The sequence below is a fragment of the Trachemys scripta genome, chromosome 7, assembly GCF_013100865.1.
Source record: "Trachemys scripta elegans isolate TJP31775 chromosome 7, CAS_Tse_1.0, whole genome shotgun sequence".
NCBI lineage: Eukaryota > Metazoa > Chordata > Testudines > Emydidae > Trachemys > Trachemys scripta.
The window spans coordinates 43,586,269-43,608,676 of record NC_048304.1 but is presented as its reverse complement, the minus strand read 5'-3'; the positions used below and the strand labels follow the sequence as shown (position 1 = coordinate 43,608,676).

General features: G+C 42.6%; 2 protein-coding genes across 7 annotated transcripts in view; one reads left to right on the top strand and one right to left on the bottom strand.

Moving 5' to 3' along the window:
- Positions 1-10,416, bottom strand: part of NEK4 (NIMA related kinase 4) — a 40,487-nt gene extending 30,071 nt beyond the window's left edge. For 2 of the 6 annotated variants that reach the window (XM_034777118.1, XM_034777117.1), the window contains exons 1-4: positions 10,189-10,414; positions 7,192-7,458; positions 5,628-5,825; positions 498-605 (exon numbers count right to left, since the gene is read on the bottom strand). In XM_034777118.1, coding sequence (XP_034633009.1) covers positions 498-605; positions 5,628-5,825; positions 7,192-7,458; positions 10,189-10,281 — 666 coding nt within the window. In that variant the 5' untranslated portion in view covers positions 10,282-10,414. Of the gene's footprint in view, positions 1-497; positions 606-5,627; positions 5,826-7,191; positions 7,459-8,084; positions 9,433-10,188 lie in introns of those variants that run through there. The other 4 variants (XR_004646600.1, XM_034777120.1, XM_034777121.1 and 1 more) reach the window with 4 other exon arrangements.
- A 1,669-nt stretch (positions 10,417-12,085) lies between these two features.
- The window catches only part of LOC117880711 (inter-alpha-trypsin inhibitor heavy chain H3-like), a 35,931-nt gene continuing 25,608 nt past the window's right edge, over positions 12,086-22,408 (top strand). Inside the window, exons 1-5 of the mRNA XM_034777116.1 lie at positions 12,086-12,226; positions 19,019-19,039; positions 20,387-20,553; positions 21,355-21,459; positions 21,892-22,054. Coding sequence (XP_034633007.1) covers positions 12,134-12,226; positions 19,019-19,039; positions 20,387-20,553; positions 21,355-21,459; positions 21,892-22,054 — 549 coding nt within the window. The 5' untranslated portion in view covers positions 12,086-12,133. The remainder of the gene's footprint in view (positions 12,227-19,018; positions 19,040-20,386; positions 20,554-21,354; positions 21,460-21,891; positions 22,055-22,408) is intronic.

The window sequence follows — 22,408 nt, the reverse complement described above, 5'->3', positions numbered from 1 at the left end:
AATAAGGAACTAACATTGAGCTAAAGTAATCCAGCTGTATATGTCAAACAAGAAAATACCCTGAGAAGATTCTTTGCATAATGTTAAAAGTGGGAACTTTATAGTCGAAAGTGCCGAAGTGACTTATTTCCTCCAATCTACTAGCTGCACAAGGTGAATATAAGAAAATTCTAGTGATACCTTAAAAAGAAACTACTTTCTGGATCTGCCGTTACATCAGTAGGTACCCACATTTCACACCAAACATTAGAATGGACAGGATGATGCAGTGTTCCCATCACACGTGGGGAAAAAATTATACTAACCCCACAAATTGGAGTTGAAATTCTTACTTTTGATTGAAAACAGTTATCTCAAGTTCCAGACACAAGATGGGACTACAGGTCTGAATATACAGATTTTGCATGATTGAGTAACCACATCAAAAGGGTCTTCATACTGTAGCATATTTCCAAAATGTTTTCACTGAACTAAAACAACTTTAGATCAGTTTTTACCTTTCCTTCAATAATTCGATAAACTAAAGAGTTCATGTCTTTAGCGTTGAAGGCATGTTTCAGTGTGGCCATTTCATAAACACAACAGCCCAGAGCCCAAACATCAGACTGTGAAAAGAAAACCAGAAAAATCAGCATAAGCACTTCAGATGCAATACTGAAAATTTTCTTTTAAAAAAGTAGATAATATGCTCCTGAACAGCCCATTAGGAACAGACTGTTATGCTGAGTTGGCAGCCACTATAGTCAAGATCACAACCAAATTCCACTATAAACTTTTGGTTGTGGCCTCAGGTAACAAAACTGGTTTATACTGAGTATGGCCACATTGACTCTGAAGGGTAAGGAGAATTTTTCTGCAAAGTGTGAAGAAAGTTGGTCTGTTACTGAGTTACAGATCATTAAAAAAAAAATCCTGATTTCAAATACTGGCTTGTCTCTAACATTTCTTTGAGTTCCTTTAGCTCCCAAGAGTTCTGAAACTAATTCTTTCTTCAGACTTCCCATATACAGTAACTCCTCACTTAACATTGTAGTTATGTTCCTGAAAAATGTGACTTTAAGCGAAACAATGTTAAGCGAATCCAATTTCCCCATAAAAATTAATGTAAATGAGGGGGTTAGGTTCCAGGAATTTTTTTTTCAATCAGACAAAAGACTATATTAAACAAACAATTTAATACTGGTACACAGTGATGATAATTGTGAAGCTTGGTTGAGGTGGAGGAATCAGAGGGTAGGATATTTCCCTTCCTGCTAAATGATGAACTAGCAACTGGCTGAGCCCTCAAGGGTTAACACTCTCACTCTACAAGGCAGCAGAAAGGAGGGAGATATGCACATTTCCCCTTTAAGTACACTGCCTTGTTAATTAGATCAGCAAGCTCCCTTCTTCCTGAGCCCTGGTGTCCCCCCCAGCTCTATGGAAGATGGGGTAAGGTGGGTGCAGGACCAGGGGGGAGGGGGACACCCTAACATTAGCCCCCCTCTTCCTTCCCTCTCCCCCCTCCCCCCAGCAAGCAGGAGTCTCGAGGAGCAGCTCCAAGGCAGAGGGCAGGAGCAGCACATGGCAGTGGGGGGAGGGACAGCTGCAATTGCTAGCCTGCTGGGCAGCTGCTAAACAGGGAACTTAGGGGAGAGGGGAGCTGATAGGGGGCTGCCGGTCCACCCTGGTTCCAAGCCCCCACCAGCTAGCTGCAATGGGCTGCTCTTCCTGCAAGCAGTAGACAAAGCAGGCGGCTGCCAAACGACACTAGAAGGGAGCATTACACAACTTTAAACGAACATGTTCCCTAATTGATCAGCAACATAAGGTTAACTGGGACGACTTTAAGTTAGGGTTACCATACGTCCGTTTTTTCCCGGACATGTCCGGCTTTTTGGTAATCAAACCCCCATCCAGGGGGAATTGCCAAAAAGCCGAACATGTCCGGGAAAAATACCGGCCGGGCACTTCCCCTCCCAGGCTCCAGCTGCTCTGCTCCGGCGGCGCAGGGTCCGGAGGCATGGGGGCTGCCCAAAGCCAAAGCGCTCGGGCAGCTCGGCTCTTAAACAGAGCTGAAGAGTCAGGGGAGGAGCAGAGCAGCCGGAGCCCGGGAGGGGAAGTGCCCAGCCGGGGGCGCAGGGTCCGGAGGCACAGGGGCTGTCCGAAGCCCGAGCGCTACCGGCTTCACGGTTTGCCGGGCAGCCTCCAGACCCTGTGCCCCCGGCTGGGCGCTTCCCCTCCTGGGCTCCAGCTGCACTGGGGAAGCGCTGGACGGGGGCGCAGGGTCTGGGGGCTGCCCAGCAAACCATGAAGCCGGTAGCGCTGGGGCAGCCCTTTTCGCGTGACTGGGAGGGAGGAGGGGGAGTTAGGGCTGGGACTTTGGGGAAGGGGTGGGGAATAGGCGGAGTTGGGGTGGGAAAGGGTGGAGTTGGGGGCGGGAAAGGGGCGGGGCCAGGGCCCCGTGGAGTGTCCTCTTTTTTTATTTTTTAAATATGGTAACCCTACTTTAAGTGAGGAGTTACTGTAGTTACATCTCACTGAAATCTCAGCCATAAACTATTTGTGAATAATATAGATTGCAATTAAGCAAAGTTATGTCCATAATGTTTAAGTCCCAATCCTGTACTGTGAACTCCACATGCAGCTTATTGCACCCATGTAGAATTCCAGACTTTCAATGGAGTTCCAAGCAGTGTAGCCGCACACCAACATGAATCATGAGCTTCATAACGCACGTGCATACACATGAGGGAGAGAAAATATTTTACTCACTGGTGGCCAGCTGCAGCTTGGAGAAAACTAGAAGTCTTTCTATATTTAATTATAGTAACAGAAGTTTTACCTTAGTTCACGTTTTTGGTACATGTGGCCTACAGCTGCGATTTAATTAACAGAGGGGCATACTTCTGTTTTTTTTTTTAAATATGCAATGTAATATTTCAGGGCCATCCCTAGCCATTTGGGTGTCCTACTCAGCCCCCAAAGCCTTCCCCCCCCCAGGGTCTGGGAGGCAGGAGCTGTGGGGGGCCACTTTTGGGGGCCTCACAGGCCCAGAGTGGCCTGGGGAATTAGTGGGGGGCTGGGAGCAGCCCGCTCCGCTTCCCTTGCCCCGGCCCCAGCCATGTCGCTCGGGGGAGGAGGCTTGTTAGGATATAGATATTCAGGCCTGTCTGTAAAGGCCTATACTTTAAGAATTTAGGTGTATTCTTATCACTTACCTAGTTATAGAGGTATAAAAGAAAGAATCAAAATCACTGTCTGTGTAAGGGCCTTCTCTTACTGTGACAGTCTGAGGCCTGGTTCTTAGGCTAAGGCCTTCGGCTAAGCAGCAGAGGCCAGCCATAAACTGGGAAGTGAACGGTCACATCCTCACATTCCACACTAGTCACATTGAAATAAGGTGCTATTGGGCTGTTAGGAATACAATCCTGTCCTGATATTCCTATCACCTCCAGAGAAAGGGAAGAGCCTAGAAGATGCAAAAGGAAACTTAGTTTGATAGCATCCTGTCTGGCAAGAACTCACTTATCAATAGCTGGGATGTGAAATCCTCATTTCTGTATTGTTCTATCACTGTAGTCTCCACTTCCCTATTGCTTGTCTGTATAATCTCTGTCTGGTTCTGTGATTGTTTCTGTCTGCTGTATAATTAATTTTGTTGGGTGTAAACCAATTAAGGTGGTGGAATATAATTGGTTAAATAACCATGTTACAGTATGTTAGGATTGGTTAGTTAAATTTCAGTAAAATGATTGGTTAAGGTATAGCTAAGCAAAACTCAAATTTTACTACATAGTCTGTAGTCAATCAGGAAGTAAGGGGGGAATGGGAACAGGGAATGGGGGTGGGGGAATTGGAATCATGTTTCGCTAAGTGGGGGGGAATTGGAACAGGGACACAGGCAAGGTTCTGTGGTGTCAGAGCTGGGAAGGGGGACACTGAGGAAGGAAACTGGAATCATGCTTGCTGGAAGTTCACCCCAATAAACATTGAATTGTTTGCACCTTTGGACTTCGGGTATTGTTGCTCTCTGTTCATGTGAGAAGGACCAGGGAAGTGAGAGGGTGAAGGAATAAGCCTCCTAACAAGGCTTGGGGGAAGGGATCCCGCACTCACCGGCAGTGGTGGGAAGCGGAGCAGCCCGGCCCCAGCCCACCCTACTCCGCCAGCTCCCAGCTGCAGCGCTCCACTTCCCAACCTGAGCAACATGGCTGGTTCTGGGGCAAGGAAAGTGGAGTGGCTTGGGACCGCGTCTCTCCGCTTCCCGCTGCCGGTGAGTACCGGGGGCTATCCTTTCCCCGCACTCACCAGCGGCGGGAAGCGGAGCGCCACGGCTGGGAGCTGGCGGAGTACAGCAGGCTGGGGCCAGGTTGCTCTGCTTCCTGCCACTGCCGGTGAGTGCAGGGTCGCTGGGGAAGAGGCAGAGCGGAGGGAGTTGTCCGGGGCCCCACGCCCCACTGGGGATGGCCCTGCCCCTTGCAGGGGGGGCCAGCTGAGAGATAGGGCTGGTCGCCGGGGCTGGTGCTGCCATGTATGCAGCACACAGCTGCTTAGGGCACCATGAAATTTGGGGCAATTTGGTGCCCCAAATTTCATTGTGCCCTACGCAGCTGCATATGCCTAAGGACAGCCCTGCAATATTTCACATGTACATTTATTTAAAAGACTGTATAAGCCATAGGCGCCGACTTCTTCTGGTGTCGGTGGGTGATCAACTCCTCTTTGCCCCCGGCCCCGCCCCCATTCCAACCCCTTCCCCAAAGTCCCTGCCCCAACTCTGCCCCTATTCAACTCCTTCCCCAAATCCCCACCCCTGCCCTGCCTCTTCCCCTGAGCACACCACGTTCTGCTCCTCTCTCTCCCTCCCAGAGCTTGCTACAGCTGTTTGGCAGTGGCAAACACTGGGAGGGACGGAGGGAGGTGGAAGGAAGAAGCGGAGACATGACGCACTGGGAGGAGGCAGAGGAGAGGTGAGGCGGGGAGGCTGGGAGCTTGGCTGCCGATGGATGCAGAGCACCCACTAATTTTTCCCCATGGGTGCTCCGGGGCTGGAGCACCTACAGAGTCGGCACCTATGTTATAAGCTAGGAGTATATTTGAATATTGAGCTACCTTCCCTTACATGTTCATCTCCATACTTGTAAATGCTTATTAGGTTTTTTTGGTTTGTTTTCTTATTACATACATAATAGCAATTTTAAAGATAAAGCCTTTCACAATTATCTTAGGCTTCATATGTCAGTGTCCTAACATACATTTAAACAAAGATTTTTCTTTGCACTGGAATTCTAACTTACACTGATACAGTCGATTGACAAAACCTGGTCCTAACAAATTAACACAAGTTGACAATTCACGTACACTAAAGAAAACTAAATTCCTTTAAGATAGCTTTTTGTGATTAATTTCTTCCCCCGTGGGGAATAGTAAAAAAAGGCAGCAAAAGTTAATCAGCAGTCCCCAAAAAGTGCTTTTTACACAGGCATTACTTTCATAACACAAGATAGTACTGCTCTATGATTAACAGGTGAGCCAACAAAATAACTCGCATTATCTTCTAGATAATTTATAAACTTCTCAGAGTTTAAGGCTCCCTTAAGTCAACTAACACAATTGGGGCCAATATTTGCATCAATATACTTTACCTTGTAGTTGTAAGGTTTGTTGGAGAACAGTTCAGGACTCATATAATAAGGTGTGCCAATGAGAGTACTGGCCATATCATACTGATTTTCTAACACTCTGGCTATTCCCAGATCTCCCACTTTGATTATATTTGTCCTGGTCAGGAAAACATTTTGAGTTTTGAGATCTCTGTGTAGAATGTGTTTTTCATGTAAATACTGAAAAACAAAGTATTTCAAGCAAGTTAAACAGTTAATTCCTTCTTTTCCTCTGACCAGAGTCAAAAAGGAAAAAGTACAAATGCACCAAGAGTCACTATACAAGAGATGAATTACAGTTAATATCATACTAATCTGTTCATGTTAACATATGTATATACACAACTTGGTTATTTCTTTAGTTTAATGTGCCTATATAGAAGCAAAACGTGCAAAATTAAGGCTGAAGCTCAGTCCTTAACTCACTCTCCACTGTGTTTTATTGCAATTGATTTCAGACCCAATCCTGCAGTCCTAGTAAGGAATTTTGTCTGAATTAAGGACTGTATGAAGTCAGTGGGAATTTTGCCTGAGTAAGAATTGCAGGATTAGGCCTATGATGAACAAGATCAGATGCTATTGGGGACATCTGCATTCCTAGCCACAAACAAATGTAGGAATGGCCATACTGGGTCCATCTAGCCTAATATCCAGTCTTCCAATAGTAGCCAATGCCAGATGCTTCAAAAGGGAATGACAAGAAGAGGGCAACCATCAAGTGTTCCACCTCCTATCACCCAGCCCCAGCATCTGGCAGTCAGAGGCTTAGGGATATCCAGAGCATGGGACTGCATTCCTGACCATCTTGGCTAATAGCCATTGGTGGACCTATCCTCCATGAACTTATCTAACTCTTTTTTTAATCCAGTTATAGTTTTTGCTTTCACAACATCCCCTGATGACAAGTTCCACTGGCAAGTTAAAAATAGAATTTTCACTCCAACATCCTAGTTTCCTCCATATCGTCTTTAAAAAAAATCTTTATTATTGTAATGATTTTTTTGTGATTTGATTCCCTTTACATTTTTAAAATGTAACAGACTGAAGCAGCTTCCACTAGAACTTATGAGTTAATGGTCTGGAAATTTTCACTTAAAACGTAACTTAATTACAGGAGCAAAATAATAAGTTTTTTTGTGCAAACACTTCTTGGTTAAAATTAGTTTAAGACGTTATCAATAAGTTTCAGCACAGAGAAAATGTGTATAATTGAGTTGCAAACCCCTGTAAACAGAGGGTTATGAATAACAGAAACAGCCCCTTAATTAGAACAAAACTTGCTTATATTCAGAACTCTATAGTTATGGGCTACAATTACAATTAACTGCCAACCATCATGTCACATTGTCCACAATACTGAAATGATGGAGGTAAAGTATACAACAGCAACTCTTTTTCTACATGGCTACCTTAGGTTGACATTGATAATCTGTAAGCAAAGTTAACACATCAAAACTAGAATTAAGGTTTTTTTTAATGGAAAGCAAGCAAAAACAGACCTATTTCTTTTAAAACTAAGAAGTTATATGTTACAGTATATTAATACCTGCAATGCCATGGCAATCTGGACAAACCATTCCACCACCTGATTCTCCGGCAAAGGTTTGCCTTTCTGCTCTTTAAGTTTATGATACAGGTCCCCTCCTTCACAGAAGCCCATGACAATATATAACAGGCCATCTTCCCCCTCCCAAGACTCCCTATATGTGACTATGTTGGGGTGTTTCAGCTGAGACAACAACTGGGCTTCTTGTTCTGCTGCTTTTCTCTCTCGGCTGGATGCATGTTTAAGGTTTAGCTTTTTAATGACATACTGCAGAGGAGGAAAAAAAAAGATTTATAATGAAAACATCCAAGCTATTATTGAAACACACTGGCAAATTCTAAAAATATTTTAAAAAATTGTTTTATAGAGTTACATTTAACAGTGTCCATTATGTTGTAAGAATGGAACAAATATCTTCCCCTTACAAATACACAAAACTGAAATTTAAAACTTTACATATATTATAATTTTAAATCTAAATGCCACCATTTGTATTTTCTTCAGGTAGGCATTTACTGGTATTATCCTTGCAATTTGCCTTCTTGACCATCCCTAATGTCTATCCTAGTGCTAATCTGCAATAGTTATTAAGCCATCTGCAAATTAGAGAGGTAGTTGTCACGGAGTTTGGGGGAGACAAGGCCCTGCACCCCCGGCTTCCTGCGATTCACCATGACTCTCAGCCAGCCAGTAAAACAGAAGGTTTATTTAGACGACAGGAACACAGTTTAAGACAGGTCTTGCAGGTACAGACCACAGGCCTCCCTCAGTCAGGTCCATCTTCGGGGGCCAGGAGGTCTGTCTGGCCTCCCCTCCATTTTCCCAGCCAGCTCCAAACTGAAACTCTCCAGCCCCTCCTCTCCCTTTGTCTCTTTCCCAGGCCAGGAGGTCACCTGATCTCTTTGTTCTTCAACACCTTTAGTTGGCAACTTTGCAGGGGAGGGGCTCAGGCCATTAGTTGCCAGAAGACAGGGTATCAGCCATTCTCTGTGCAGACAGGATCACACTGGCCTCCTAGGGCTCTGCAACAATCACACACCCCTAGACACTTGAGAAATGCATAGGGCCAACTGAGGCACCCACACAGTATTCAGAGAAAACATTAAGAACATTCCCACTTCGTCACAGTAGTAACTGAAAATTTTGAAGGAGAGTAAAAACTGATCAGATCTTCCCTTTTGCTCTTTCCTATAATACAAGACACACTGAAGAAATTAAAAGGTGCAGTTAAAACAAATAAAAGGTAATAATACTTCTTTTTACATAGAGTGGTGGCCTTTGCACAACACTACATGCTAAATTGTCCAAGAGATCAAAAGTCCGAATCAGCCTGTTACATAAAATTGCCTTTAAAATTTGCTTACTTTCAGAAGCAAACTATGGTACAAACTGGACTGTTTACATTAAAAAGAACTGTGATAAGGGCTCAAGGCTCCTGCTAAAGTCAATGGTTGGCATGATAACGAACTGAAAGATTCTACAAGTGACGGGAAATGTTTGTAGTAGAAATAACCGCAATGTATTATGATTGGTTAATTTTAATAGAATGAGGATGCTACCCCTTCTTGGAGGAGTCATTAAAGAGGGGCCATAGGGTGTATGGAATGGAAGAAGCAAGCTTTACCCACATGGCTACCACCTCCAGTGTCTCCAGGGACCAACCATGAGACCATTGGGCCTTTGCTGTCCTGATCCTGAAAGACATCCTGACCAGACAAGATCAAAGAAAGGGAACCAGATGACACCACCACCTCCATCAGCTTCAGCTAAATCGTAAACGTAACATGGAACATGAACCTTAGATTCCTCCCTCATGTTGTTTTCCTTCCCCACTTTATTTCTTCCGTTTTCTAAGCTTGCTAAGATACCATTCACAATGCTGTTGTGACTCTGTGACAAGAGGGGCACGCTAAAACAATGCCTTAAACGCAATGACTTAAACTTTGCCAGTGTTGAATGTGCCAGATCTTGTAGTAGCTGATATAATCATGTACTGTGCCTATGTTTCTCTAGCAATGAGGCTGCAAGTGAAAGTCAGCACCAGAGACAGAAACTGCATTTTCTATTTTTGTAATTCTTCTCCCCCTTTTGAGTGTTTGTCCTAAAGAATCAGATTAAAATATCTCAAAACCTTCTATTTTAATCCCCAAAGGGCAGTTAATATCATCTTTAATACCATCCAAAAGATTATCAAAGCAGGGTTTTTTCCCCTCATGAAAGCCTCTATACAGCTAAAAGAAAAGGAAATTGTTAAAATGAAAATCCAATTCTTTAAATTTTGAATTTTTTAACTTGTCTTTTTCTATTTAATAAAACTTTTAAAATGTTATAATGATGGCATTAAACCAACAATTATTTAAAATGATAAACAGTTAAGTATGGTCTGTGGTAACATTTTAACATAGTGAACAAGGGTTTTATCAACATTTTCTCCTTTGTTAGGACCGAGATAACCCTTTAGCAACAAAATTGTAGCCAATTTGTATAATCCAGGAGATCAGCGCTAAACATCATGGCTGGACAATTTTGTGACTGATAACCTTTTTGTAACAGGTTCTGAGATAAGGATAATAAAATCTCCATGCTTTAGAGCATAAATTCTCGCAAGGGTCAGGAAGGAATGCGCCCTTGCAATGCATAGCAGGCTAAATGGAATCAGGTATTGGTCCACACTGGAGGCGGAGCTGGAGCAAGAGGAGAAAGGACGGTCTTGCGGTCAAGGAACTGGACACGACCACAAACCAACCACTCCCCTAAGCACGCAGTGGGGTGGGTGGGGGAAAACCAGACTCCCCTGCATCCTCGCACTCCTCCTCACACCATTCTCGAAAGGCCCGGGGGGAGGGGGTGTTAAAATCGGGAGAGAGACAGACTCCGCTTCCCCAGAACCCCACTCCCCTCACCAGGCTCCGGGACTGAGACGGGGGTCGGACCCGCCACAGGCCCCGGGTCCGAAGGGGAAGGTCGGAGCCCTCTCGCGGCCAGCTCCCCGGTTACCTGTCTGTTGTCCTGCCGGTGCCGCACCAGGCTCACCTCCCCGTAGCTGCCCTTGCCCACCGCCCGCAGGAAGAAGTAGGCGGCCAGGGGCATCCTCCCAACCTCCGGCGGCCCCTCAGCGCTCGGGGGCCGGAGCCGCTAGGGCTCAGCTGCCCGGGCGCCTTGCGAACGTTACTGCTGCTGCCATAGAGATCGACAGGGGCCTCCCTCTACCATAGAAAGCACCGCACGTAAACACAAGCCCGCCTTCCTCTCTATGGTACAGCTCCTCACGTCACTGCGATGGCCACCTTGGATGTGGGCAACCTCCCTCAGTCACCTAAGCAGCCATTACAGATGTGGGCATCCTTCCTGGCGGCCATCTTAGAAGTTGAAAATTAATGCCCCCAGTGTTGGTGCTAGCAGCTAGTCTCTCTAGCGCGGGCCTGCTGATGTAGCCCATGCCACAGGTCTCCTGCCCAAATGAGGGGCTGTTCTGATTGTCTTCTGGCCTGGAGCCAAAACTCTTCACCTGAGTGGCACAAATGAAGAGGAGAGCAGCATGTGCTTCCCTACACACCCTCTCATGGCAGCTGAGTTACCCAGAGACAGCAGGCCCAACATGCATCCCTCCACCCCAAGCCAAGCAGCCTGTGGCCCACCTAGAAGACAGGTCTCAGCATGCAATGCTCCACCTCAAGCTCACAGCAGTGCAGTCCACCTAGGGGACAGGTTCCAGCACGCAGTGGTCCACTTCAAGCTCACAGTAGTGCAGTCCATGTAGGGGATAGGTCACACTTGCAGCACTCCACCTCAGTCTCAGCAGGTGCAACCTACCTAGGAGATGTATGTCTGGTACCAGCTAGATCTGCCTAAGGTGGGAAATTGAAAACCTATGATTTCCACCATAGCTACTCCCCTCTCTCGAGGCCAAAGTTCTTTCGTCATAAGACAAAAAACAACCCTCCAGAACTGAAACCTTGTTTCTGTTCAGTGCCCCTTTCACAGCTGCAGCACTGAAAGGCTTGAGGCTTTGGACAGATATTTAAAGTTGAGATTTTTTCCTCTTACAAAATACCTAAACTAAACACAATGTTATAGTTGAAAATTTACACCCCTATCATGGAAATAGTTAAGCATAAACCTGACTATTCACACACACACAGTTAGGTATGTGCTTAAGTATTTTTAGGATTAGGATCTAAAATGTTAAAAAGTCAGTAGAGTCTTAGTTACAACAGCTTTATCTCAGGATCCATATATCTTTAAGCACTCATCACTTATGCTGGAGAATGCTCCTTATTCCCCTTCTTGCCACATTTATTTGCCTGATTTACATCAAATTATATTTAACTAAATAATTCCTGATCTACCAACCTGCCACTTCTGGATTGGATAAGGCTATAGGTGTCTCCAGCTCATGAGAAAGTAAACAGCAGAAGGGCAGGAACATGGAAGAAAGTTTTCTAAGCCATAGAGGGGTAGGTACTTACATTTTTTTTATTAAAGCTAATGTTTATATATATAATACACAGGTTAAGAAATGAGTGTCTGTACATCTGAGTATAGTTACTGCATTGGGGTTTGGACCTGTATGTGGAAAATGGGCAGGAATATGTGGAAGATGGGTTGGATGCATGTGTGCAAATGTAAGGCTAATGTTAGAACCATAATGGAGATTTGATTTTGTGACATTCAGTCACTCAGGTATAATGCAAAATGTTAATTTGGAAGAGCGAATATATTTTCTCTCTTAACTGTAATGAAAATGTTGTTTTGGCAGAGAGATTTTGCAAATCATTTTCTACAAACTTTGTTATCACTTCAAAAGTTCACTATTTGCTTTTTTCCCATTTGCCTAATGTTTAACCCCTGTTTTCACATTTGGTTGTTTATTAACAGACAGTAAACAGGGTACTATTTATTAGCACGTAACCCTTAAAGTAGAATTGCTCATTTTTCCAAGATGGAAAACCATCTGTTGTTTTACATTTTATTGGCATTGATTCCTGCGCTTGAAACATCAGACTTTTTTATAACACCTTTCAGGAACATCAAGGTAAGTAACTAAAATCCACCAGGTAGCTACTGCTTCCATGATTCATGCACCACTGAATGCACTAGGACCTAGGGTGGCCAGATGTCCCAGTTTTATCGGGACGGTCTTGATATTAGGGGCTTTGTCTTACATAGGACCCTATTGCCCCCCATCCCTGTCCCAATTTTTCACACTTGCTATCTGGTCACCAAACTAGGACCTTTGCCATTGACTTCTAGGGACACAGAATCAGACCTCAAGCAAACTGGGCAGGCATGCACCTCCTATGCTTCCAGTTGAATCAGGTGTCCCTGCTGTTCTGCTGGATATAGTGGTTATGCCAGGCAGATAGGGTCCTTGCATACTTCTGAATGAACCAGGTAAGTTAAGCTGAGAGAACTCCCTCTGCTGCTGAACTTAACATGAAAATGGACACTTCCCTACCTGTTGAATTTATGAGGTAATTGAGGCAGTTGATCATCTGTTGGGCTGCACAATGCTCCTGAGTCATCTATTGTAGAAACTTCTGTATTTCTGTTTTTAAATCACTATCACTTTCCTTACTCATAATAACCTTCCTCTGTTCTTCTGTCCTTCCATCCCTCACCCAAATATAAAATAAGATGTTTTCAAGGTTTTTGTTTTTACAAAGGTAGAATAATAACTGTAGCACCTGATTATTGCACCTGAAAAATAAAACAAAATATTGGGGGTAAAAACCAGCCAAAGAATATTAGATATCAGAGACACAAAATATTTTTCTGGTGATCTTGTCCATTACCTGGGTGCCAGGACAGCATTGTACCCTTCAGTGTATTTTATGACAATATGGCAGAGCTTCCACCACATCTCTACGGGACACTTTTTTATACTTGACTAGATTTCAATGTAAGAAAATGCTTCATGATATTCAGTCCAAATATTCTTTTTGCTCCATTTTGTGCCACTACGCCTAACAACAACAAACAATTTTTCTTCCTTCTCTGTGTTTCCATGTTTCAAAGACTTGTAGATGGTTATGGTAAGCTCCATTTGGTAGCACTGTTGTCTCAGGGGGTAGGGCAGAGAGTTAGACCATTTCATTTCCATTGACTGGTTGTATATACTTTAGCAAGTCTCTTAACCATTCTGTGCCTTAGTTTCCTTGTCTATAATGTTTATCCACCTTTTCAAAGTACTTTGAGATGTATGACAGAAAATGCTCTTGAAATGACATGTATTATTATTTAGAGAGACGGTGGGGGAGGTAATATTTTTTTATTGGACCAACTTCTGTTGGTGAGAGAGACAAGCTTTCGAGCTAACACAGAGCTCTTCTTCAGGTCTGGGAAACTAACCCAGCTACAACAACGCTATATACAAGTTCCATTATTTAGTCATTATGTAACACAATTATAAAGTTGTACCTGTTTCCTGCTCTCTTCATAAATTAGATTTGCCCATGACACTTAATAATTGTTATTGTTCTCTGTATTTCCTCTGATGCTGAAACCTTTCTGAATTTAAGATGCCCACAGCTCTATGCTATATTCCTGGTAAGGTATATGCAGAATCCTGTAAAGAGAAGAGCTGATTGTCCACTGTGGTATGCCACTTTTATGATGATATAATTCCATTGAAATAATGGAAATCTTTGTGTGGCATAGAGGTTCCTTCCCACCCCATTCCTGGCCCCCTGGGAGTAGGGAGTATGGCTCGAGGGACGGGGTGTAACAGGAGCAGCTCTGTCCTCTGGTAATCGCCAACTGCCATTGGGGCCACAGGCAGACAGGTGTGATTTAGAGCAGCTCTGGGTCTGCTCTAACTTGCTCTTGGGGGCCAAACCAACCCCAGGATCAGAGGTGCCATAAAACTCCCTTTGCACCTCCACCCCCTGCAGCTGTGCTAGGGCACAAAGTAAAATTGTCAATGGCAAAGCTTCTATGGATAGACAGCCTTGGAAATTGAAGTCCTCTGCTTATTCACTGCGTGGGTAGCAGTAGTACAAGCTTCCTTACACTACCTTATTTATCAACTTAGCTTTGGAGGAACCTCATATAGGTATATTGGGATTTTCAGTTTTCATGGCCTAGTAATTTCTTGGAGAAGTATAGTTCTTACAGAAACTATGATAAAGATATGTGAATGTAACACTTTTGCCAGGTGGAGTCGGCAGCAATAAGGGCTGGGTTCAATATCTAGGAGTTTCTCTGAACAATATAAAATAGAATTGGATATCTGAGAAAGCTAAACACCAACCCAAAAGGCAGTACTTCTCCACTCACAAGCATCGAGTCTGTGTATAACAAAAGAAAACTTTTAACCAACTCCCCTTTCCCTCCACTGCGTCCCACTCACACTTGGTTATCCCTGTCCAGCAAAGACCCAGAGTTCAGAGCTGCATTCACCTGAGTTCACCTCCGACCCCTGTAAGGGGCGGGGGGAGGGGGGGCATCGAGCAATATCTCTGCTGCTGCCACTTGCCTCTGCAACTGGCTTGCTGCTGCTTTCTCTGCCACCACTTGCCACTGTAATTTGCTGCCGCTCACCACTGCTGCTGCTGTATTATTTCTACTACCATCATTTAGCCCAGCTCTTAGTGATTTCACTGGATAGTGGGGAACCTCTCTGCTGCCACCTTAGTTATTTTTCACTGCAACACTATCCCCACACCAGTTCTAAGGCTTAGCCTCTAGACCTGCTCATCAGTGATTTCAGCTCTTGTAATCATGAACAGAAACAAGGACTCTCAACTGAATCCAGTCAGCTCTGTCTTTGAACACTAGAGAGGGGAGGGATTTTAGGCAGAGTCCATATCCTCAGGAACACGTGTTCTTCCACCCTCTCATTTTCACTGGGATTTAGCATCCCTACCTTCTGCTTAGCAAGTGGGGTTCAATTTAGGGGCGCAGGCTAGGTACAGTTCTATTGCCCTTTACTCATACAATAAAGATAACATTTCATTACCCCTGCATTTAATACTAACATGAGCTGTAACCCCAAACCAGCCAAAACTGAACCCTTCTGCAAAGCAGTTCTGTCTGGGTGAACACCCAGGCAGAATAGGTATATCTGTGCCTGAAGTCTTTTTCCCCAGGGAAAAGCTCATTGAGACCTTGCTTGTCCCTCTCTTTTATGAATCCACAATCAAAATTTTTTAACTGGATACACTATAGAGCTGAAAGTTGTAAGTGACTCTAGGCAGGAAAACAAACATTTCATGGTGAAAATAACAACTGTTTTGGTTTTGTGAGAAGTGGCACAAGCAAAAAAATAAAAATAAATTCTTTGCCAGTGGAGTGGATTTTTTCACATGGCTCTAAGTATAAGTCTAGTAGACAGGTCACCCAGTTGGCTGTAATATAACCGAAGAACTGATTTTAAAAGTGTCTTGAAGCTGGTTTTTTCACTATATGGAGATTCAAAGTCACTTGACATTTCAGAGTAATTCTAACTTTTCACTCCCTGGAGTCTGTACCTCAGTGCATGACTTATAAAGTTGCAATTATTATTTGCAATGAGTGGGTGCATGTAATCTCTGGTGTATGTTCAGAGGGCTATAGCCAGGACCTTCCACTTGGATGAAGCACCGAGGAAAGTTACAAGAGCAATGGTGGGAAATTTTGATGTCAATTGTATTAGAAGTAGTAGTAATAAAAGTTATGTATGTAATGCCTAACAGTTACACAGGGTGAGACACATTCTCTACTCCTTGTTCTAAGACAGATAAAACACAGGACAACGGTCCAGGGAAAGGAGAGATGAGATTATAAGCAAGAAGGTAGGGAGAAATTGCTGAAGGAGGAATATGATGAAGAAAAGGCGCTCTTAATAGAAAATGGATATTGTCTGTCTCAGGCATAGTGGGCAGGACAGTCAAGGCATGAAGCTGATCCCATGAAAGAGACAAAGGCAGCAGTAAGACAAGGTGCTTTTTATGAGATTTGGGACCTAATACCACTTTCATTCCTTCCATTGATTTGAAGTTAATTGAAAGACTTCAATGAGAGTTGAATAGACCTGTAGGAAGCAAATTGAGGAGTAGGTGGAAATGGCCTGTGTTATGCAGGATTATCATAATGAAACCAGATTATCATAATATTCCAATTTGAAAATCTACAAAATGAAAACAGTAGTAAGTGGATCAAGATTAAATAGAGAGTGAGGACAAGGAGTTCGAATATGACATAGTCAGAAGCAGTGAGGCAATGAAGGTATTGAAGGATAGATGTGTGAGACATGCTCAATGAGGAGAAAGGAGGAGGACTTTAACAGCAATATTTTGGATAGCGTAGAGAGGAGAGAAGAGAGGGGAGAACTGGAAAAGAGGAGGTTACAGTTATCAAGGTGAAAGATAACTGAGTTGTAGCAGTGAGGACAGTAATAAAAGGGTGTATTTTGCTGATATAATGAGGTGACAGGACTTTGAGAGATTATGGGCAAGATGGGTGAAGAAGAATCAAAGATGACACTGAGACCGTGAGACAGGAAGGAGAGTTCAGTTTTCACTAGGATAGAGAGACAGAGAAAGGGGATGAGTAGGAAAGAAATTCAATTTTGGAAAGATTGAGTTTGAAATGGCAGTTGGGCATTCATAAGTAGACATCTGAGTCACACCTGGAGAGGTGAGACTGGACAGAGGTATATATAGGAATCACTTGCATGGAGGTGGCAGTTGAGAACATAAGAGTAGTTGTGGTGCCAGAGAGACAGAGTAGGTAGAAATAAGATTCTAGCCAGACAGAAAGCATTCTCCAGTGGTTAGGGCACTAGCCTAGGAATTGGGAGACCTGTCTTCAAGTCTCTGTTTTCCATGGTCTTCTTCCTTTGTAACCTTGGGCAAGTCACTTAGGTCCAGCTCTCAAATGTATTTGGGCATCTAGTTCCCCATTGGTAGGTGACTAAATACTTTTGAGAATCTAGGTGTCTGACTCTCAGTTCTCCATCGGAAAAATGGGGGTAATAGCATTGCCCTACCTCACAGAGGTATGTGTGTGAGGATAAATCAATTAAAGACCATGAGGTGGTATTGTGGTAACATGGGGCATATCCATACCTTCTATAGTAATATGTTGGTTAATATCTCAATATATTTGCTTCCATGTTAGGTAGAGTGCATAAATATGACAAGCCAGTTTTCCAAAAACAGAATGTCACCAATAAGACTTTGAACCAAGAGAAAGAAGGAATTTGTGATCAAAATTCCTGGCGTTCATTTTGAAATAGTGACCTTCCCTGACCGTAAAATTGCATTTTTTCTTATTTGCACAGCCCACCTACAGTGGGAGCAAACATACTGATTTAAAATAAACATTAATTTCTGGAAACCTCTCTATGTTTACACCCTTTCATAGTGACCTCATCCACCACCATGGTCCAGCAGAAATACTGTCACTTATAACAGTGGTTCACAAACTGGGGGGCATGCCCCGCTGTGGGGCGCAAGAGGTTCTCTGGGGGTGCACAAAGAAACTGAGATCCCACAGATCCTGCAGGACCTGCTGCCATAATAGCGGGAGTGGGATAAAAATAGAGTGAGTATTGCAGTATAAAAATAGAGTGAGTACTGCGGGGTGGGACGGGAGCGGGATTTAAAAAAACAGTCCTCCTGCACCGTAAATGACATAAACGCCCTGGCCAGCAGCCACTGCTATCTGGCCACCAGCTTTGAAGGCAGCACTGCCGCCAGCAGCAGCACAGAGATAAGGGATTACCTCAGATTACAAGTAATAGAGTGGGGCACAACAAATTCTGTGAATGGTAAAGGGAGGATGCGACTGGAAAAGTTTGCGCACCACCGACTTATAAGATGGTGTGCAAATTGTGGCCAGATGGGCTGAAGCAGCACAAATATATGGACAAGTAAGCTTCAAGGACGTATACATGTATGTCTAAATATTTTGGGTTTCACATAATTAGCTCAAATTTACAAACCCCCTTTCCCCCAGGGAGATTCCATTTCTTTAAAAAGGCCAAATTGCTCTCGATGTGGGAAGTACCTACCTAAAGGCCAGGAAACTGAGTTCCCAAACTGGAGTTTCTCTCTGATCATGCCATTAGGTGGACCAGGTTGTTCCCCGGGTGGAATGAAAAGGGGTTAAACCCTTGAAACCCATGGATCTTGGGACACTCAGAGGTTCTTCAATTATTTCTGTTTTGTGCAGCAGACAGGAGCATGTACAACCAGAAGTCTGTGCTATATGTTAAGGACTGAAGAGACACCCTTCCCCCAAACAAACAAACAATCCAGGCTAGTACGTGTGTGTCCTCTGTGTGGCATTTAAATTGTATTTAATTTTTCATTAGAATTTTTCTCTTTCCCCTCTCTCTTTCTTTCAGTTTGTCTGTATTTGTTTTTCATTCTGTCCCCATCTTTGCTCCTTTTTCAGTGTCTCCTGAGCAAAACACAAACCCAGCAACATTCAAGTTCTAACTTTCAAATCCACAATTGTTGAGACCCATTATTAGCTAATCAGGGCTGCAGGGTTTGGCACCTTATAAACAGAATAAATGGGCCAGATCCTGAATGACTCACTCATTCTTTCTTGGAAAAAACTCCTATTGTCTCCCACTGACTGCTCGTATATACCCAGATTTAACTCCAGTACCCAATAACTTACCTAGAAATAACTTACGTGGCATATGGTACCAGAACACAAGGATGAATCAACCTTGAATTTACTAACTATGGGCTGGCTCTACATTGCTGACTCACACAAAACTACCATTTGATTTGGTAGATGCTAAAGTGCTATATAGATGCTAAGTAGGTTTATTTGTATGCATATTCTCACAATAGACATGAGACAATTTTTCAATTTCTTCTCTTTACAGAAGCGAAGTGCTGATGACTTGGTAAGTTCTCTTCTCATTTATAACTGAGGATATTGTACCAATTGAGGGTTTGTTTTTATCCAGGCTGCAGTGATGGATTCAAATTTCAGTTAATAAAATACTCTTACTATTTTAAAGACTTGTGTTATACTACAATGAGCACAGCATGAGTAATTGTTATTTCTAGGTACACATGGTAAATGGTGCATGCTAGTCTCTGAAGAGTTTGGTTTAGTTAATCATAATATTCAGTAATATCCCAAATTCAGAGTCTGTCAGACTCTGTGCAGTAAAAAGAGAATAAACAAATAATAGCTAATCCCATGTTGTATTTCAACAAATAATAAAACTGTTTGGCATTGTCTCCACACCTCTACAGAAACATTTTATCTTCTTTTTAAGTATTTCATTCAAGGAAGGCAAGTGGCTTTATCTTTAAGGCTGATGCCAGTTGGCATTTAGACCCCAATTCAGCAGTCCATCCCACTTAAGCACAAATCTAAATACTTAGTGAATCAGCCCGGCTGCAGTCATCTATCTCCTCTCATCCCCAACCATAAGAATCCTGGGGCACTTCTAAATATTATTCTTGCACAAAGGGTACATGTTGTTGCTGAAGAGTTACCTAAATAGTTGTAGCTATCTATTTAGCTATGTGCTTATGTAGCCCCATCACCATAGTAAATGAGCACCTCCCAAGTATTTGAAAAAGATACAGTAACAATCTTCCTCCCCCATTACTTCCTTCCCAGCATGTGGAAGAAATAGCTCCTGTTTTAAGTGGTCCACAGGCCTTGTGATGGATCTCTATTTAGGGGGTGAATTTTTCCCTTAGAATATCAAGGAGGATAACCTGAAATGAAATTGAGTCTATATGTGGCACTTTTATACAAAGGCACTTTTAGGTGTGTGCTGCACGAGCCAGCCATTCAGCTGCTGTTTACAGCAATCATTGGTATCAGAAGCCAGAGGTATATTGTTGTGTACACCCAATACTGAGCATGCACAGGAGTTATGGATGCAATAAAATAAAATTAGTTCAAAATGTTATAAATACCTGAAAGTAGGAGCTTATAGTAGCAGTGCCAGCTCAACTCTAGAGATAACATTTTGCTACTGAGGTTATAGTTACTGTTAGTAGAACAATTATTTTCACATACTAGCCTGATTTTGGACAATATTAAAAGCACTCAAGCAAACTTCATTGTACCCTAGTGGTCCTGAACAAATACAGAACTTGTTCTTTTCTGTTATGCAGTGAAATGCTAGGACTCTCTACTATGATTATTTCTGTTTTATTGAATTATTACTGATTTACACAATGTTCAAATGTAACTGGTGGTTATTTTGCCATCTTTTATTCTTCAGATTGTCAATGGCATAGAAATCTATAGCATGAAAATTGACAGCAAAGTGACTTCCCGATTTGCCCACAATGTCATCACTAGCCGAGCTGTCAATCGTGCCAATGTGTCTAAGGAAGTGGTTTTTGATGTGGATCTCCCTAAGACAGCCTTCATTACCAATTTCAGCATGTGAGAAGAACTTCTATTTCTAGCACGGTCTAAGAATCTGTCTGGATTGAATACAGAGAAATATAGACTAGCAGCATTAAGAATCTGAACTGAATCTTTATTTTTACTTTACTATTAGGTTGATTTTTAAATGTTATTTGGACAAAGTTAATGATACAAATATAGATGCAGGGTATTTGTGGGACCTTCAGACAGTTGTGCATTTGTGGATAAGATCACTAATTTGCAATTTTTTTCTACCCATCTGCAGAGGCCTAAAGGAAAATTTCCAGAAATACCACTTGTTCAAACCTGGGATCTCTAGAAAGATGTTCCATTGCCTATAGTTTTTCCATCATGACATTATAACTTAATTTATTCCATTATTGTAGAAGCAATATTTGAACATAGTAGCTGAAAGCAGATGAAGGCCAAAAAATGGAGGAAAATATCACACCTTTTTGTCTTTAGTTACAGTATATCATCTGTTGTCATTGTTCAAAACATGATATTCACAATGCCATGGTATAGGAGTTTGCCAAAGATTTCAATAGTGGTTACCATCAGCCCAATATTGGGCTCATTTATTTTCAGAGGAGGAATTGGTCTTGATCTGGTAAGGTGTAGAACTCTTAACTCCAACTGAAGTACCTGGAAATTGAAGGTGTTCATCACCTCACAGGAAGTGCTCAGCACTTGGCAAGATGAAATCTAGAAACTGCTTGTTAGCAAACAAGATAATGAACAGAGGATAATCAATAATAATGTTTTCATGTGTCAATACAAATCATTCAGCTAAATTAGATACTTTTTCATCTGTAGGACAATTGATGGTGTTACCTATCCTGGGACTATAAAAGAAAAGGAAGTTGCAAAAAAGCAATATGAGAAGGCTGTTTCACGGGGACAGACTGCGGGTCTCGTCCGGTAAGAATACTTACTTACAGTGGGCTTAAACTTTTCATTTCCATATTCCAGCATCCTATAGCTAAAAATGAAATTAAGAATATATTTTATAGCCTCTGTTAAAAGTTCATACTTTATATGAAAAAAAGATATTGGTTATAATGTAATAGAGACATGACTTCTGATTGGTCAGGGGATATCCATTATTGTGAAAGATTTAATTATGCAACCCTACTAATTGAATAATACATAATCATGTGATTAGTCCCACTCAGCTACCTGCGTAAATGCTTCTCAGTATGAGTTAGTGATAAAGAATGAGACCCAGAAATCTCATTTCTCTTGTATTCATTTTTGTGGGCCAGATTATGCCTGGCTCTTGAGCAGGCGCACAATAGGAGAGAAAGGACAAGCAGCCTTTTTTCTTATTTGTAATTAGTTTAACATTTCTAGGGCTTCTGGGAGAAAAACTGAAAAGTTCACTGTTTCAGTCAACATTGCAGCAGCCAGCAAAGTCACTTTTGAGCTCACCTATGAGGAACTGTTGAAGAGAAACTTTGGAAAATATGAGATGCTCATTAAAGTAAAACCAAAGCAGCTCATCAATCACTTTGAGGTAAATGGCATTGTGAATTAAATTGTACCTTGCAGTGGTTACATTCTGTAGTTATAGAAACTCAAGATGCATTGAAATCTTGTGCATCTTTTGGAATATATGCATAACAGATGAAGCGGGATACTGTGTTTGTCCACAGCAGTTCACAATTGAAGGGAAGGTCCCCAACCAATATCTTGTGGGCAGTGGTGATTATGAACCAGGTTGAAAGCCTCAAACAATGTATTTTATTACTGGTTTGCATACATAAGCTTCACTAGTTGGGACAAGCAATAAGCCCTACAAAATTAGGATATATTGGAGAGTGGGAAAGTCATTAACACAACTGAGAACAGGATTAACTTGAGACACTCC